Source organism: Ambystoma mexicanum, chromosome 1p, assembly GCF_040938575.1.
Source record: "Ambystoma mexicanum isolate Mex_15411 chromosome 1p, UKY_AmexF1_1, whole genome shotgun sequence".
Classification (NCBI taxonomy): domain Eukaryota; kingdom Metazoa; phylum Chordata; class Amphibia; order Caudata; family Ambystomatidae; genus Ambystoma; species Ambystoma mexicanum.
The window spans coordinates 1,455,402,488-1,455,421,361 of record NC_090921.1 but is presented as its reverse complement, the minus strand read 5'-3'; the positions used below and the strand labels follow the sequence as shown (position 1 = coordinate 1,455,421,361).

The window sequence follows — 18,874 nt, the reverse complement described above, 5'->3', positions numbered from 1 at the left end:
CCTCTCAGCTGGCGACGGGAAGAAAACAGGAAACACCAAGGGCTCGTTGAGATGAAGTCCGACGGCACCTTGGGCATGAAGGAGGGGTGCGTCCTCAGCACTGCCCTTGTCTGGTGGAATATCAGGTATGGCAGCTTATGGGAGAGGGCCTGGATCTCTCCCAATCGTCGTGGGGAGGTGATGGCCACAAGAAACTCTGTCTTCCATGATAGGAATTTCAGCAGTGCTGAATGCAAAGGCGCGAATGGCGGGCCCAGGAGCCTGGTCACCACCACATTGAGCTCCTACGCCGGGGCCGGAGCTGGAGCCTTCCCCGGCGGGAACGAGCGGAACAGCCATTCATGAACTCCTTCACTAGGCGGTGGGACCACAGCGACGACCGCCCCGGAGTTCTGGTGTAGCGGGAGATAGCCGCCAGATGAATTTTGATGGAGGCATGCGCCAGCCCCAACTTGGCCAGCGACAGCAAGTACGGCAGCACTTGTGTGCTGTAATCTGTAGGGCACCAGACAGAGAACTGCTTCCATTTATGTCCATAGCACTTAAGAGTCGAGGAAGCCCTGGTCTTGGCAAGTACCTCTTTGCAGTCCGCCGGGATGTCGTAGCCTCCGAACTCTAGTGCTGCAGGAGCCAGGCCTGTAGGTTCAGAGATCCTGGGTTGTGAGGCAGGATCGCGCCTCTTTCCCTGGCAAGAAGATCTGCGTCCACCGACAGCCTGACTGGAGGGGACACTGATATGTCCAGAAGGTCCGGGAACCATATCTGCCTCAGCCACACCAGTGTGATGAGGATCATCCTGCACCGGGACCGTCTGAGTTGATTGAGTCGCACGAGCAGCGGTAACGGTGGGAATGCATAGAGGAACAGGCCGTCCCAGGGGAAGGAGAATGCATCCCCAATGCTCCCCAGCTGGGGAAATCTGCTGGCGAACCTCTGGCACTTGGTGTTCGTCGCCGTCGCGAACAGATCAATCTGGGGATTGCCCCATCGTCGGCATAGGTGATCTACTTGATCTTGCCGAAGTTCCCACTCGTGGCAGAGCGCAGCTCCCTGCTGAGTGAGTCGGTGACAGTGTTCTTTACTCCTGCCAGGTGAAAGGGTACCAGGAACATCCCCTGGTCCAGGAGAAGAAACTGAGAGTCGATCATTAGAACAGGAGTATCTGAAAAGGACCAAGAAGGACATTGCCAGCACTTGCACCGACCCCCAGAGCCGGTTGAGTCACTGCTGATGTCCTGACCTAGTCACTCCAATCGACAGGGATGATCTGAAGAGGACTACTTCCTCCCATAGACTGGTGGGCCTAATCCATCTCGAGACAAACTACAATTTGTGCCATCCCCCAAAGAGCTACGACCCCCCAAAGCCTGCAAACTTCCAATAACCAGGGTCCTTTGCTGCACTGCTTTGCATCGTCTCAGGAAGCTGAAACCATGTGGGCATCCTAAGCCTGCAATGACTTGAGCCACTCCACTCCAGAGGGTCCCGTCACCAAAGGTGAGAAACAGAAGAGTAGACCGCTGCAACAGTCTGTCCACCGAGCCTGCAAAAGGCACCAAGAAGCCATCACCTTAACAATCCATTTTTGGACGTCTGTCTGTTCGAGTGCTGTCGTCAGATCCACCGAGGGTCTCCCCATCACCAGGGACGAAGAACCTGAGACCAGGTTTTGTGTCACCTCACCGCTGGAACCGTCACACAGCAACACCTTCAATCCAAGGTACTGTCCACCTCCTGTATAACCTACCTGGGGTCTGCGTGCGTTATATCCTGTGATTCTGGGGGCTGCAGATGGCTTGTATCCTGCTATTCCTCAGGTACCCATAGAGGAACATTGGGGTGGACACCCCTTTGTACTCTTGTGGTAAAACCGCCTACTGTAGGACACTGGTCCTTGGGGCACCCATTCAAGGGTCATTCTAACCTACCTGAGCCTACTTGTAACCAATGAATTCACTTACCTGCAACTATGGAAGCCATCTGGATCCTAGCACTCTGAACGCTGTATTTTGCTTCATTCCAAATTTTCCCAGTTAACCTGCAGCTACTGGTGGCCCATATGAACTTTGAGAGACTAAAACTAGATGGAGATGGACTATTAAGACAGGACTGGGAGAAGCTAGAACAAGTTTAAGAGTTTGGAAAAGTTTACATATAGGTTTCCAGTTGGCCTACTAAGTAATTTGTTACTGAAAAAGCTATTCAATTGTGACTACACCTACAGTTTTTCATAAGAATATTGCAACCGTTCTACTGTTTATATATGTTCTACAGTACTGCCCATGAGAAACAAGGGCACGGGGTGTCTGCAGCCCGCAGGGTGTCCGAGGCCCAGCGGGTGCCTTGAGGGATTCTGCACTCTTTTTGCTAATTTGAGACATGGAAGATTCATGGGGTGTGAAATATTGCACTGTGATTTTGGAACATTTTCCTGTCCGCTGAATGAGCTGAGCCAGCGCCGGTGCTCGTCCGCTTAACTGCAGTGTGTGACAAGTCAGTCAGCCGAATTTACCACGTAAGTTTCAAAGTCAGTTTAAAGGCTGCGGCATGATATTTGAGATTGGTTTCCGGCCCCCTCACTGTCGCTACAAAACACAACCGTCATGAGAACTGTGAAGCAGGAGAGAGAACAGAGGAGGATTAAAGGGGGGAGAAGATGACTGGCTGCCTCAAAAGTAGTCGGGCGTGCCTTGCAACCCACTGTTGGAAGTCCGGTTAAGCCTGGTTAAACTTGCATTGCAGATTCTCTAATGTTCGTTAGCGGACTAGTAACGTACCAGCGTGGCTTTATGATTCTTAACTGTTTAATTGATTTTAGCAATTAAACACTCATCACAAACAATAAGTCAAGGGTAGTAGACCCGGTCAGTCATGCAGTGACGCTCAGTTAAGGAATCACTTTGTAAACCAACTGTTACCAGGATACTTTTCTGAATAGTGGAACACAGATTCAAGGAACAGTATAAACCTATAACTACATTTAGGATAACACGCAGTTATACCAGTTGAGTAAGTCCTTTTGGTGTAATATACTATTTTGTTACTTTTCAGATCAGTGGAACACAGACTAGGGTAAGCAATCAAATTCTAAAGTAATTTAGGATTGCACCAGGCAGACCACAGTCAGCTACACCTACAGGCCACTTTTTAAGAATAGCACACAGCTATTCCAGGCAGTTAAGACCCAAGGAAGACTTATTCTAGATAAGATATACAGCAGGTCAGGGGAAGCCAGACCCATTTGGTAAACTTATACACTAATATTCGGCAAGAAATAGTTAAGTGAAGCCAACAGCATTACTTTTGGGAAAGAGGCATAACCAGTTCACAGGTGAGTAAAATAACCTTGCATATACTTTTTAGAATGGCCGAACACATTCAAGGTAAGGAAGAACTTTTGTAACTGCTCACTCTCAGATGGGCAGTTACCAACCAACTCAAGTCACTTTTAAACACTTGTTATACTTTAAGGCAGAATATGTTTCTTATCCAGTCCTTCCCTAATCTATTGCATGTGTTAATCGAAGAGGAAGAAGAACCCTAGTGGTCTAGGAGACAGCTGTAGGCAGGGTAAGAGAGGGTTCAGTTGCAGAGTGTTATGCAGAATTGCATGCAGTACCCTCTGGGACCTCCAAACACAATTAGGACTACAGGTGTAAGCCAAACCAACCTTTGGTATAAGTCTGTAACACAGTTTTTTGGTAGCGAGTTGAGCATCCAGGCTTATCTCAAGAGTGAATGAGAGCTGTACAAGTCATTACAAAAAGGACTTTCAATCACAGTGGTTCAAGTAGACACAATCATTTAGAAAACATTCTCTAGAAGGAGGCAACTTATTATATACTAATACACTTCAATACAAAAATAAGATTTTGTGACAGTTCCCTGAAATACGAGCCAAATGGCAGTTCAGTTACTTAGAAGTGAGCAAAAAGGCAGAAGGTAAGTAGAATAGATCACATATACTGGTTAGACAGTGCAAATAGTTTCAGTTCACCAGAAGAGTTCAATTCAAGCCAATAGGCCAAGGCCAAAGTCAATGGGCTAGTGCTCTGTATAGGAAAGAGCAGTTCTGGTATCAAACGGTAAAGTCTTTGTAAAGGTTCTCAGAAGTAGTATAGGCGAAAAAGAATCATGTGTTGGGTCACAAGCTGATTAGGCCTGCAAGTTGGGAAAGTTTTACAAACTTTCACCGCGAGAGTGGCGTCCTCTCAATTGGGTTGGCACAGTACCTTAGTATGAAGTAACAAATGCAGCTGAAGACGTTGGTTCCTGGCAGTTCCTGCAACTCACGGTTCCCGAGCCTCAGTAGTGGGGACAAGAGGGAGGACATCGGGGGGACTCCTGCACTGCACGGGATCGTCTGAAAACGCAAACAAAACGGAGTCGCTTCAGTTAAAGTATCTGTTCTTCAAGCACACAAGCTGGTGTCCTTCCCCTCTCGTTCATCTTAACCAGCTTCGAGAATGGTATCCAGGTGGCTCACGAGTTGATTGGTCCCACCAACTCAAAGTAAGAAGTCGACCTTGAAGGGGCTTCTCTGTCGAGATGAACTTGGCAATTCGGACCTGCAGCAGGGCTTCACCGGGCAAACTAACGGTCCAGGAGTTGCAGCAACCGTCCTCTTCCAGATAGTCTATGGTTCTTTCGTTCCAGTGGTCGACTCTGCTTTCCAGTCCAAGAGACTTGCCTTTTAAACAGTTCTCTCCCTTTCATTCCAGCCTAGCTGTCACTCACCCAAGCAGGGTGTCTGTCGTTGCCGGACAGTCTGCAAGCCAATCACGCCAGAGTGCATTAGGGTCTCCTAGGAGACTAAGCACAGGGAGTTTCAGGCACCTCCCTCACTTCCGGCCCACCCCAGAAACTCGGACGCCAGAGGCGGTCTTCAGTCCTGAAGCCCGCCAAAGGCATACGAACAAAGGGACCAAACCTAGTTTGGCGCACAGAGACAAACACTAGAAGGCCCTTTCCAAAAGGAAGCCGTGAAAAAAAGACGACCGGGACCTGTTTAAACAAAGGGGCTTAAGGTGCCATCTTGAAAAACATGGCTCCCGTGATTTTTTAGCCATCTGTGTTCGCGGTCGGGAAAAATCATGGTAGTTCATTGTAAAACCACTGCCACCAGCCTTTTAAATAGGAAAGGGTAGCATGTGACTGCTACATGAGTATCTAGACACAGGGGATACTATGCAACCACTCCAGTACTCCATTGTAAGATGGTGTGTGCTGGGTCTAGGAATTTGGAAAGACTAGTAAAGTCAATTTCACTTTACATTCTCTGGGAAACAGTAGTTTATCCCAAAGAAGGTATTTAAACCTTTGGGAAGTCTAAAAGACATCCCTGTGCCACTGCACTGAGGGTGCTGTGTAACATGAAAAGATGATGCCTATGGAGTTATCTAAAACTCCATATCAAAGAACACAAGTGTAAAACACACATCAACATACATGAAAGAGTGGGAAAAAAGGCTCACACTCTTTCCAGGGAAGAAAATCAAGTCCTCAAAATCCAGCAAAGTTGGAAAGGTCTCAAAGGTGAAGGGAATTAGCACATTTATGAGAATTCTCCCTAACACAGCAAAAGTCAGAGTTCCTACGGAAGTCTCTTCTAACCAGTAAGTATTTCACTTTAGTTAGTTTGTGTCCAGGCACTTCTGTGAAGACACCCCAGGAGGATCCCAGCAGTGGGCCTGGGTGAACTGGATGAGAGGAGTCCCAATTACAAGAAAAACACCAACGCTACACAGGAATCGCAAGTGGCTTGAGGTTGTGTAGGACTGCGCCAACCCCCCCCATATAATCATCGTCATCACAGCCATCATCAACTCCTCCTTCGCCTGCTGCACTGTCCCCCCTAGCCCGCAAAGAATCCTTGTTATCCCCCTCTTCAAGAAACCCGCCCTAAATCCCTCAACTCCCACCAACTACCGTCCCATCACCACAGCCCCTTTCCTGCTCAAGATCCTCGACAGGGTGTCCCATCTTCAAATCCAGGACTTCCTTGAGACCCATCATATCTTAGGCTCCCGCCAGTCCGGGTTCCGGCCAAAACACAGTACTGAGACAGCACTACTAGACCTCATAAACCAGCTTTATGATGCCAACGACTGAGGCAACATCTCCATACTCCTGCGCATAGACCTCCCTGTGTCGTTTGACCGTATCAATCACAACACACTCTGCCACCACCTCACAACCTCAGCACACTTCTCGCCGCACGCAGCCAAATGGGTCACCTCCTTCCTCGCCAACAGGACCTCCAGAGTTGGAAACGCCTTGGCGCACCAGACACCCATATCCTGTGGTGTCCCACAAGGCTCCTGCATCTCCCAGACACCAACATAAATACCAAACCTCTCTTCGACCGACTCACTAGGTCTCTCTTAGACCAACTAGGCAGAGGACGCACAGATAATCAACCCCCTCTCGGGCAAACACAGAGAACTCACTGAAGGTCAACCTCTATGAAACAATCCAAACCTGGATGGCCACACACTGCCTCTGCCTAAACGACGAGAAGACTGAGCTCCTTCTCGTGGCCACCCAGCAAGATTAGCAAAACTCCATCAGGACTACAAGTCCTTCACTATCAATGGCCACATCATGCCTGTTGCGCCACTGCCGTAAAAACCCTCATCGTCTATTTGGACTCCACATTCAACATGACACACCAAACCAACCAGATTGCCTCAACGTCAGTGTAAGCCACTAAGCTCATCACCATCAGCAGAACTTTTTGGTCCCCAAAACAATGGCTAGAAGTTGCTCGAACACCATCTGCTCAAAACCAGACTATCACAACTCTCTGCTCCGTGGCACCTCTGCCAAAAACCTATGCAAACTTCTTTCAATCCAAAACAATTGAGAGCGGCACTCTACATCGGAAATCATGACCACATTTCCACAGCCAGGAAATCTGCCCACTGGCTCCCAGTTAAGGATAGGATCAACTTTAAGATCTTGTCCATCACACACTGTTGCCTCTCCAAGGAAGCCTCCTTCCTACCTGGCAATAAACATCTCAAGACACCACAACAAGACCTCCACGCACGGCTTACAAACGCTGCCTCATCACCCCCAGATTCAAATCGCAAAAGTAGGGTAGGAGGCAAGCTTCCAGCCCGCACGCCCGCACCCCTGCACTCTGGAATCCGCTCCCTGCCCACCTCTGAAGAATCATCCTACAGCAGCTTCAGGAAGAAGCTTAAAACCTACCTCTTCAACTAAAACTCTTCTACCCCCATCCCTGGTGTCGTTTCCCTCTTCCCCCATTTTGTTTCTCCCTTCCTACAGTAACGAACACCCTGATTCCCTCTGGCTTGGCACACTCATAAATGCCCAAATAAAAGAAAAAGAAAATAAGGTGAGTAAATACCCCAGCCAACACAGTACCTCAGCACAGAAGAACAGTTGCAGCAGGAAGACTTCAGGATCTGCAGCAAAAAACCCGGTCGATGGATTCCTTTGTCATGAAGACATAAGACAGGACTTTGGAAGGTATTTTGCAGCAAGGATAAACGGGGAAGGCTCCAGGCAAGAGTTTCTTCACAGCTGGATGGAGCTCTGTAGATTTGGCACCCTTCTCAGGAGCCAGAAGAATTTGGAATATTGCTGGTCGGACTCTCTGCAGATCTTGAGACTAGTGGATCTCACCAGACTCTGGGTTGGAGTCGTTCTTTTCGGAGTCCCCAGGTTGCTTTGAAGGACAGGTCCATTTACAGCAGTGCTTCCCTGAATTGCTTTGGTGCTATTCTAAAATAGTTTATTAAAGTTACTACTTACCTTAGAAACTGTATTACACAACTAGCTATTAGATAAAGGATAGTTATGTACCAATAGGTCAATCAGTTACCTTGAAATACATTCCGTCTTTCTTAAAGTGTAATTGGGTGTGGCTTTCCTTGAATTGCTTAGTGCATTCTAAAATAGTTATTGAGTGTTCATACTTATCACTGAGTAGCTTAAGGCCCCTCCAGAAAGTATATTAGTTGATTTACTAGCTCTGAACGGAGTTAAAAAAAGTAATGTTGCAAGGTGTATACTTGTAACAGGGTTGGTTTATTATGTGATGTCTATAACAGTGTCACTGCATGACTGACTGGGTCTATTACCCTTTAATAACTGATGGTGTTCTAAACTTATATCTAACCTGGTTTTACTCCAAGAATAGCTGACTGCCATACTGAATGTGTTGTATGTTTCACTCAACTTGACTACAGATTGTATTCTCAATAAGGTCACATTGGGTTGTATCCCATAAGTATTGAGTTGGTTTTTATGATTGTGTTTATATAAGGTTATAGTACTTACTTACCCAATAATGATCTTGGTCTATTTGTATTTAGATAAACCCTTTATTTTTACAAGACATAGGGCCTCATTACGAGTCACCCAGTATGGAAATAATGGTGGCGGTAAACCCGACGCCACCACCGTTTCCATACCGGGTGATCGAGTCCTGCAGGCGAAAGTGTCATTCCCACCAGGCCTGACCTGGCGGGTTTAACACCGTCCGCCTGCAGGCGGACGTGGAAACACCAACACCATCACGAGATGGTGCCGGTGTTTCCATGGTCCCATTCCCATTGAGTCCTATAGGACCTAATGGGAATGGGGATTTACCGAATTCTGCCTTCGGAATTCCCGGGTCATCGGGGTTGCAATGCCCCGGTAATTCCGGGAATCACGGAGGTGGAATGGTAATACGAGTCCGGCGGTAATCGAGCCGGAAAAACCGGCAGGTTACTGCCGGACTCGTAATGAGGCCCATAGTGTTTCAGTGTTTCTTTGGACCATATGCATGCTACAATTTCTGAGTACCAAGCCACAGCCCTCTCTCGCCCCCAAGTAAAACCTGGTTACTCTAACCATGCTACCACATTCACAGGTGGTACAGACTCATACTAAGAGTTGAGCTTATGTACTGCCTCAGATATATGGTTTAATGAAGCCCTTAGTTGGACTTACTGTCATGCACACCTGTGCCTGCTGCTCCCCCCACCCCAGCACCCAGTCATCCATAGGATAACATTGGGTGCAAAGCCCTTTGTCTCCCATCTCCATCTTACTTACCTTTGATCGTCGAACCTGGGTCAAGTATCTTGCTCCTGGGTTAGCCTTAGTCTGGAAGAGAGGTGAACCTAACTGTTTTCAGACAAATTGTTGCTGAGCTTTGAAATAGCGGAGGATGTTTTGAATCACCACCACAAGCCCATTGAATTCCTGTAAAGAATAGATTCCTGAGAAAACCTTGCATTGGAACCTGTGACATTTGGGCACTTAAGGAAGGGAACTGCATTTGTGACTGGTTCTAATCACTTTACCTACATCTGCAATACGCACCTGGTTAGTCATTTGATGAGGTATTGTGAATGAAGGCCTAAATATATGACTTAATTTGTATAACTACCTAATCTGAATTATTGTGTGTTATTTAGTGAGGGCTCATTGGGGCCCCCGGAACTCAGTCGCACTCCTGGGACTACGCCTGGACTACTCTCCATTACTACCTTGATTGGGTTGTGGCTAGACTCGGAGGCCCCGTTAACCATAACTAGAGTGGCCTCCTAAAATCAGTCCACCAGGGCTGATTTTAGAAATCCATCTCAACAGAGGAGGCACTTCATTTAGCATGCAGGAACCTTTCGTATCAGGGTGAACCTTTAAAATGTCCAACAACAATTCCTCTTGTTATCATAGTTTCAAATCTCTGCAAACAAACTTTAGAAAGCTTCGATTTGCTTCTAGAAAAAAGCATTCCACAAAAACAGAGGAAAGGATTGTTAGGTAAGATTTCCACAGAGCTGGCAAATCTTCCTTTCCTGGTTCAACTCCAGAACCTTTAGCTTTTCTAGTGGGATATTTTTCATTAATACCTCAGTGAGTGGGAACCTTTTTCCACACTCACCTAATCTTTAACTCTTTTTTGGGTGTCATTTTTCAGACTCTGCATAGTGCCTTTTTAAAGTTATCATGTCTAACAACTTATTGGCAATAAGTGCCTGTTGTTGCTGGGTTGCCCTAGGGGCTCCCCATTTAACTTTCTTGTGCTAACCTTGAGTGAACTACAGTTTCCAAGGGTAGAAAGGATCTTTGAATCCCTTTTACATTTGATTCTGTGAAACCAGCACCCCCCACCGTATGTGGAGTGCTGGGGAGATACAATGTATCCCCTTTCACATTGAAATTAACAATTCAGTTACAGTGACAAGCTTACCTTTAATGGCTGGTGGCAGTGATGTCTTTTATTAGTTTGGTGCACCTTTACCGCGGGCTGTGATCACAGCTGCAGCAAAGGCACCTAAGGGTGCTCATTTTACCATAACGGCCCCAGTCTTCTTTTTCTGCCATTTTAGTGTTTCTTGTCGTTTCTTGTTCCTTCCCCCCCGACATCCAGGGCGGGAATTTCCTTTGTTTGAATTTTGCCTTTGGCGGGAGTCCCCTGGACACCCCGCCCAGGCTCCAGTCAGTCTGTAAGCACAGGAAGTGGGGGGGGGGAAAGAGTCCAAAACTGCCCCCTCCTTTGTCTTAGGCCTGCCTTCAACTGGGCGAAATCCCAGTGGGGGGGTTGGCTGTCCTGATTGGACAGCTGACGCCCCTTTCTTGTAAAATGCGGGGAGAGAATGCAGAGGTTGTGTTGCAGTTCCTGATAAATACTGGGAACCTGGAAGCTGAAGTGATGTCGACCACTGGAACAGAAAACCGAAGAGGATGACAAAGGAAAAGCGGCGGGAATGATTTCCAGCGACCGGAGAGCCTGCTGTGTAACCAGAGCCTGCTGCAGCCCTTCCTTCCGATCGACCTGGGGTCTCCGAAAACGACGACCCGAACCCAGAGCCTGGTGAAACCCACTATACTCAAGACGACTTGCATTTTGAGCCATCCCACGGGTTGCTGCGATCTTGCGTTCTTGCAATACCCCAATACCTTGGGAACTCCAGCCACTGTGCGGTGCACGGTCTTCCAAATTCCGAATCTCACTGAAACTTCGTGGGCATCCTGGTGTATCTCCAGAGACACGAATCGAGTCGAAGAAGTCCCCTCACAAGAGTGCTGGACCTTTTAAACGACGAGAATTCAACCTCGATTTTCTGTCTTCTTCTGTGCTCCTTGAAAAGGCGCCAAACTCGCAGAACCGCATTCAGCCACGAGAGAAATCTTGCCTAGAGCCTTCTTCATTGATCCTTGCTGCAAAGTCCCTTCTGAGGTCTTGTGTTCAGTCTCCAGGACAAGGAATCCACTGACCGGGTATTTGGCTGCAGTCCCTGAAGTTCTCCTGCTGCAATCTCTTCTTGATTGCTGAGGTAATGTGTTGGCTTGGGTATATACTTACCTTAAGCCTGTGGGGATTTCTGTGTAGTCCTGGGGTGTTTTCTGTGATTGGGAGGTCCCTCGTCCAGTACACCCAGTCCCACTGCTAGAATCCTGCTGGGGTGTCTTCTGTGAAGCCCACGGACCCTCTTCTAACCCTAGAAGTAAAGTACTCACCTGTTTGCCCAGTTTTCCTAAGGAACTCTGATATTTGCTACTAAAGAACTTATTCTAACACTGCCTGTTGGTCACTAGTCCTAGTGACCCCCCCTTCTGCCACTGAGACCACTCATGCTCTAAGGGAAAGACTTTGAAGGGATTGGGACTTCTGCCTAGAAAAGAAATCAAGTGTTTTTACTTACTTGTAAAGAGTTGGTGGGTAACTGTAATTCTAAGAGTGAACAGTTACTGATCTTGAATGTGTGATGCACTATTCTTAAAAGTATGGTTAACATCTTTTCTTCCTTAGCCACTATTTTGCCAGTCTAAAAGAAAGTAGATATAAAGGTGTTTTACTCTCCTGTGATTAGGTTGTGCCTCTTTACAAAACTAATGTGTTGGTTTGACCAGATTATTCCTGTAGGGTAATTGTATGAGTGTCTTCCAACTGTTGGTATCACCAGGTTAGTCCTGCTAGGATAACTGTGGGAGTGTCCCCCAACTGGGTCTTGCTTCCTCTGACTTGCTGCTAGCCTGTCCTTAATAAGTCTACATTAGGTTGTTGCCGACCTAGAATAATTATTCAGTAAAGTGTGACATTGGGTTTTACTTTCCCTTCATTGTGAAGTTAAAGTAAGTGGGTTTTAATTACCTTGTGTTAGCTGTGTGCCATCCAAAACAAGTTACCAGAGTTATTGCTTACCTCAATCTGGGGTCCCCTGATTTCCAAAGCATCTGTAATTGTACATTACATCCTTTGGTTTTACTCACCTGGTATAACTCTTATGGCAAAAGTAGTCATAGGGTTTTACTGCACCTAGAATAAGTGTTTCACTATTCACCAAAAGTATATTGTCCAGTTGAACTGTTTATGTGATTTGTTCCAAGAGTCACTGTACAACTAGAAGGGCCTACTGTCCTTGTATTACCAAAAGTAATCTCAAAGTAACCATTGGTCTTTTACTCCCAAAGAATAGGCTTGACCTATACTAAATGTGTATAACAAGGTTTTTACTTCCCTAGAACTACTGTTAAGTGTTCCAAATACGGTTTATACTTGGGCCTGTGTGCTTTCAAGTATAGTGTGTTCTATATTGTGATTTCATATAATGTGTTAGTACTTACTTAACCCCTAGATTTATCTGGGCCTACCTGTATTTGATTAAATCCTTTATTTTTACAATACCTAGTGTTTCAGTGTTTCAGTGTTTCTTTGGATCATTTGTATGACAATTTCATTTGTACTGTATCGTCTGCCCTCTCTCCCTCCTAAGATAAGCCTGGCTGCTCTGTCTACGCTACCCCGAACTCAGGTGGTACAGCCTTATACTAAGAGTGGAGTCTTGTACTGCCTCAGTAGAATGGATTTGCTAGGCCCTTAACTGGACTTCAGAAAAACTGTCCTAACACAGATCACTTCCGCCAAGATTGTGGACAATGCGTACATATACCCAGAGCATTGCAAGTTCAGTCTCAGCGTAATGATAGTCTGAGGTCTCTAAAATGTCAAACTTCCTACTGCACCTCCTGAGAGGTACTCTGCCTTTCCTCTCCTTCACCCAGAAGCTCATGGTATCCCAAGCTCTGGTTCTCTCTAGGTTTGACTATTGTAACCGTCTCTTTCTAAATCTATCTGATTCTACTCTGCGCCCTCTGCAACTAACCCAGAACAGGACTGCAAGACTTGTCCTTGGCCTCAAGCCCTGGGATCTCATCTCTCCAGCTCCGGAATCTCCCCATTGGCTCCCAGTGGATGCAAGGATTTAATTCAAAACCCTATGCATTGTCCACAAGGCTTTCTGGGGCCTGGGTCCAAAATAACTTCAGCTATCCCTCTGCAAATACCTCCCCTCTCGAGCTTTTCGTTCCTCTACCTTCCTCAGGGTCAGTCATTTTTCAAAGAAACGAGCTGGGGGTAGATCTCAGTCTTCGGAAGGGGCCTCCCTCTGTAACAGCCTCCCTGCCAATCTAAAACGAGGAGAACCATCTCCGGTTCCGACAGCACCTCAAGACCTTCCTCTTTTCTTCTGCCTTTGCTCCCCCCTCTCCTCTTGGCACCGTGCACCTGGCCACCTTCTGTCCTCCAGGCCCAGGTACCTGCTCACCCTGCCACCCTCCCGCAATGCCTCCGTGCCACCCCTTGCACTGGGGTCTGTATCTGTACCCATACAGCCCCCACCTTTTTTCTTCCTGCACTTATCAGACCTACCCTGTCTGCTGCCTTAAACCTAGCACTTGCAAATTGCTGGCTGCACAACCACAGTTTGTTGCCTTTATTATTTATTTATTATTATTTATCTGTTTCTCCTCTGCTTCGCACTTTCCACTTCTCCCCCATTCCATGCACCCCCGCACCAAATCCTCCCCCCCCCCCCCCATCACTTGCACTCGCGCGTTCTCAATGGCACTGCGCCTAGTAAGATCGCTGTTTTGTTCTCCCCTGTTCCCCTTCCTTGCCGCGCTCTGAAACACTTGTGTACGAGCACGATAGAAATAAGATATCAATATCAACAATTACTCCCACCTGCAACTTACTTACCTTATCCCAAACAAGCTCTGCTCCGTCTCCTTTCTGCGAGAGCTGATCTCTTAGTGTCTCAATACTCTTTGAGAACAGACTAGCATAACTCTTGACATTTAAAACTTGCTGGTCTTTCAAGCCAGGTGATGGTGTCTCACTCTGATGTTCAGAAAGGTTTTTCGCTAAGAAACAAGGAAATGTACATTAATGTCATTTGATGCTAGGTCAAGCTTTCACTAAACCTTAGAACGATACTTTACCAGAAAAAGAAAGTTGGCTAATATAACAAAATTCATACATAGAATGGATTTTAGAAGATACATTTGGCAGTACACGTTTTCTTATGCAACAACCACAAGCAAAAAAGCTATCTAGCACCCAAACTGAAACAAGGGGAAAAGCTATAGGGGAAGCGATGTGGATGGCTGGAACTGAACTGAATCAGGCAGCGTTCTGTGCAACAGGAAAGTGGTTAAGTGCAAGGGACAAGTGTACATAATTACAGCAATACATCACACCACAAAGGTGGAGAGTACAATATCCTGGTGAGGTCAAGGTCAGGAGTTGCAAAGTAATCTGTTATACAGCTCAAAGAAAGGGTCACTAATATCAGCTGCATCTACAGCAATTTCATGGTGAGACCAGATAACTTCACAACCAAAAGCATGAAATTAACTAAATACACTCCCCAAAATATCCACCAGATCAAAATAACAGGTGAATGCCACTTTAAATCAATAGTTCTCTAACACATACCAAATATTAAACAAAATAAAATAAATGCTGACACTGCAGTAGATCTGAAAAATTGACATAACTTTATAACAATGGATTTCTAGAATCTGGCCTGGTGGACAGATTTTAGGAGGCCACATTAGTTCTAGTGAACAGGGAACTCAGATTTAATAAAACCAAATCAAGGTGTTAGGAAAAATGTATCTTTTAGCAACTTTCTCTATATTTCCATGGACCCCAAAATCTTTTGATTTTGTTTTTGAACCTGCCCTTCAGATTCACTCCCCTGGCCTTTTGCTCATTTTGTTTTGGGGAAACTGGTCAGTCCTTCAGACCAGCAGTACTGCGAAACAGATTCCCTTTTGTGTTTGTACCTTTTTGGTAACTTAACAGTGTATCCAGCATCCTACAATACATTTGTCTTTTACATTTGGGGTTTTTGGTTACTTTTATATGTGCTTAAAGACACGCTGGTGGCAGCAACATTTTCTCCCAAGTTTTGCATCATTCGTAGTGTAAACATTCACATTTACTGCGTATGTGGCTAGTTCCCCAAAATAGCTACGTAACAAGATTTGTGCGTGTTCTTTGGCCATATGGTTTGACCTTCCTGCCTTCTGAGGCCAGAAAAAAAACAATAAGGTTATGCACTTGCCCAGGAAAGCTCCAGTGTTCGCAGACTAGTGATGATTTTGTGTGTGTGGCCCAGAAAGGGGCGGAGACTGTCCGGTCCAACGCCACATCTGTGGTGCCCTGAATTCTGAAGGTGGGACATGAGTGAAACCCAGAGTGGTCCCAGATTGGCCCATAGCTGGCTGTTTAAATGATGGTGCAGATCCTTACCATTGGTGGGTTTGGACTTGCTTTCAGGCAGGACTTGGATAAGAAGGGGACTCCTGCAGCCATTTCATGAGATCAACGCTGGAGCCAAGTATCTAGTGTATAAGAGCAGCCGACTAAAGATCCATGGACGACTCTCCCGAAGAGGCCAAACATGCCTTCCTGCGTTTGGCCTGGTGAAGCCCTGCCGGACTACCTGATATGAAAAGGCCCAGATCAGTGCTTCAATGCTTGGACTGGTGGGACCAACTAGTCTCAGCGAATTCGAAGTTCCAGCTATGCTGAAACTTCGAAACTGTCCCTGGACCTGCCGGTGGATTGACCAGCACTCCAGTGGACTACATCATTACCAGTTCCACAAGATTCACCTTGCAGGAGGGTATACTATGGGATCCACGAACAAGAGTTGCCAAAGCCAACGGATGCAGGTAAGTGTTCCAGAAATAGAAAAGCAAAGTAAAGTTCTTACAGGTCCCTCTTCCAATCCCACCACTCTAGGGGAAGCTAAAGGGCACATTGGGAGGGGGCGGGGGGGGTCAGGGTCCTTCACCAGACCATCACCAATCTAAGCCAGGCAAGGGAAATGTAGGGTTAGGACTTACACCCATATAACCCTGTGGCAGGATTGGGGGGGTAGAAATGTAACACCCCCCCCCCGATGATCAACCCCACTTAAGGGGTTCCTGAATTTACTGGTCCCACCTTCCTTCTAGGCTTTGCCCGGCCAAGGGAGGTCTGGGGCAAGTCACCAGGTTTGGGTTATACGAGTCACTGGTTCAGGCCACGGACTAGACTGATCTGGAGACTGGACAACCATTGGCAGGACAGGATGAACATCTCCGTGAAGCAGATGACCTCCGGGACCTTCAGGTCACAAAGAAGGCAGGTTGCAGTAGTAACCACCAACAGGCAGCGACAGGCAATCCTTGCTGCAAGAACAAAGGAAAAAGCCCTGCATGACTTCTCTTCAGTCAGGAAGAGAAACTACAGGGATAGGTGTCTTGTTCCACAAGTTTATCTGTAGAGATTCATGGCTGAATTCCGAATGGCGACCGGTACAGCAAGGTAGCCCAGGAGCAAGCTTGTCCGTCCACTGGGCGATCCAGTGACACTGACTTAGTAGGCACAGATCCTCAAGCAGCGGTAGGGACCGCATGTCCCCCATCAGCCCAGGGGCCGAAGTAGCAACAAGGGCTTTCTGGAGAGGAGCAGGGCTTAATCAGGACTTGACTGGAGGTAATGCTGGTTGGCTGGAACAGGCGTCTTCAGATAGCCAGTGGGCTGCACTTCATTGTAGGTGTTTTGAATCACATGATATCTGCCGATCGGCCCCTGGAGTCCCTTTATTCAGTAGTTGGACTGGAGTCGCCCCCAAGTCCACCAATGGTAATGATCTTTACCATTAATACTGGCAGGGGCTGTCTTATCATAGACCGCCTCTGGCCACCACTTCTAGCCAGCAAAAGACACTTTGTCTTGAATGTTGACTGGCTCCAGACAGACCCGATCACGCACATAAACTGCAACTCTGCCCGGGAAAGCATAGTCTTTGCCCAGGACAAGTCTTTCTATGCAAGGCTATTACAGATCCGAGAAGACAGGAAGGAGGCCAAGGCACAGTATGGTCAAATGACAAGTCTTGTACCGCAGCCATTTTAGAGTATATGGTTCTCTAAACAGCATTATGCAGTAAAATGCTAAAGTGCATGCTAGAAAAGTATCTGCTACCAACAGCCCATCCTGGGCACATTAGGTCTGCAACATTAAAGTTGCAAAAGAAAAGTAGTGACACAAAATATTCCAACAGCACTACATGTTAAGGTGCTTGAATGCAGTTTTAAAATAACAAGAATTTCACTTAAGGGCCTACCAGTGCTAATCATTTTAGGGATTGACTACTCTCCATAAAAAACAAGCAAAAACAAAGTAAGCAAAGCTCAGGGATTTACATATTTTCAGTAGGATTTCTAAAATCTGCCCCTGGTCCAGAATTTTAGAAGGCCACTTTATTATTGGTAAACGTGGAAGATGCAGAGGTTAGCCAAAATCCAATAAAGGTAGTTGGACGAATGGTCAAGGCTTTTATTCTCAGAAAAAGCGAGAGTGGAAAGTGGTCTGGGGCTACAACGTGTCCACATTGTCCAGCACCAATAATTCAAGTTAGTCAGGGGAATATAAATATAATTATTTATTAGGCCTTTTGGAACACACAAAGCATATACAAATCACAGGTTAAACAATGCAATCAAAAACTATACATACACACATCCACCCTTAGCAATAGTATAGCATATGAATTATGCACCAGTATTCGACAGGTGAGAAATCAGATTCAGCAATAAGTAGAATAGTTAGATTAAGCATAAACCCATTTCGCTCCATATGAAATCCAGACCTAAAAATTGTATGGGGCCTTGTGACCAAAAGTCACAAGCTCCAACAATGGTTTCTTCAGGGAAGGCATTTCAGAACGGATGCAGTGGGTTGTGGTGGTGCTTGGAAAGCTCTTTAAAGTTAAGAAATATTTACTTCAAACCAGGCAAGTACCCCCACTCTACCATATTCCCAAGGTAAGCCCTAGGAAAGGATACTTCGCCTCAAGGTTCAACGACCAGAGACCAGGCAAGAGGGTGTTTAGGGACAAGGACTCTACACCCAATGTTAGCCTCTGGGAGAGAGGGGTGGACAAACAGATATGTGCACTTGCCCTCCCTTACTCAAGATTCTTCCAGGTGACACTGCAGGTATTCCAGCATTCTTTAGACACAAGCTTCTGTCCTTGGTTTCTCGTAAGGGAAGCCCAGGGGTCAAGAGAGGGGTCACTCTTTGGGGTGAGAGCTGGTCACAGCTCTCACCGGACAGTTCAGTCTGCTTCCAGAAGAACCCCCACATGCAGAAAAGATGCAGACCTGGCAGTGCAGACACTTCAGGACAACTCTCAGGACTGCAGAAATGTTATTCCAGTGGAGTTTACTATGGTCAGGCATTAACTGGCGATCTACCAGCGGTGAACACAGCAACAGCCCCAGCACAGCTTTCCTTGTAGAGAGAAAGCTTACCTTTTAGAACCCATTCACTGTAAATGCACAAGTAAACTGTATTTAAAATGATAAAAAAATATCACTACTGACACCAGCTTTTCTTAGACGCGTTGTAAAGTTAACTAAAAGGTAACCAAAAAGCCATTTTTATAAAGTTAAGGATACGAAGTATGCCAATTGCACTACACTGAAAGATGTGTGGAAATTTAACAATACGAGAAATTCATGGAGAGACAGTTTCTCAGTACCGATCGTCATAGGGACAGAT

At 46.4% G+C, this 18,874-nt stretch overlaps 1 protein-coding gene across 2 annotated transcripts in view; it reads right to left on the bottom strand.

Annotated features, from left to right (window-relative positions):
• Positions 1 to 18,874, bottom strand: part of UBA2 (ubiquitin like modifier activating enzyme 2) — a 470,118-nt gene that overhangs the window by 183,084 nt on the left and 268,160 nt on the right. For both annotated transcript variants that reach the window (XM_069607094.1, XM_069607095.1), the window contains one exon: positions 14,009 to 14,172. In XM_069607094.1, the coding sequence (XP_069463195.1) occupies positions 14,009 to 14,172 (164 nt within the window). The remainder of the gene's footprint in view (positions 1 to 14,008; positions 14,173 to 18,874) is intronic.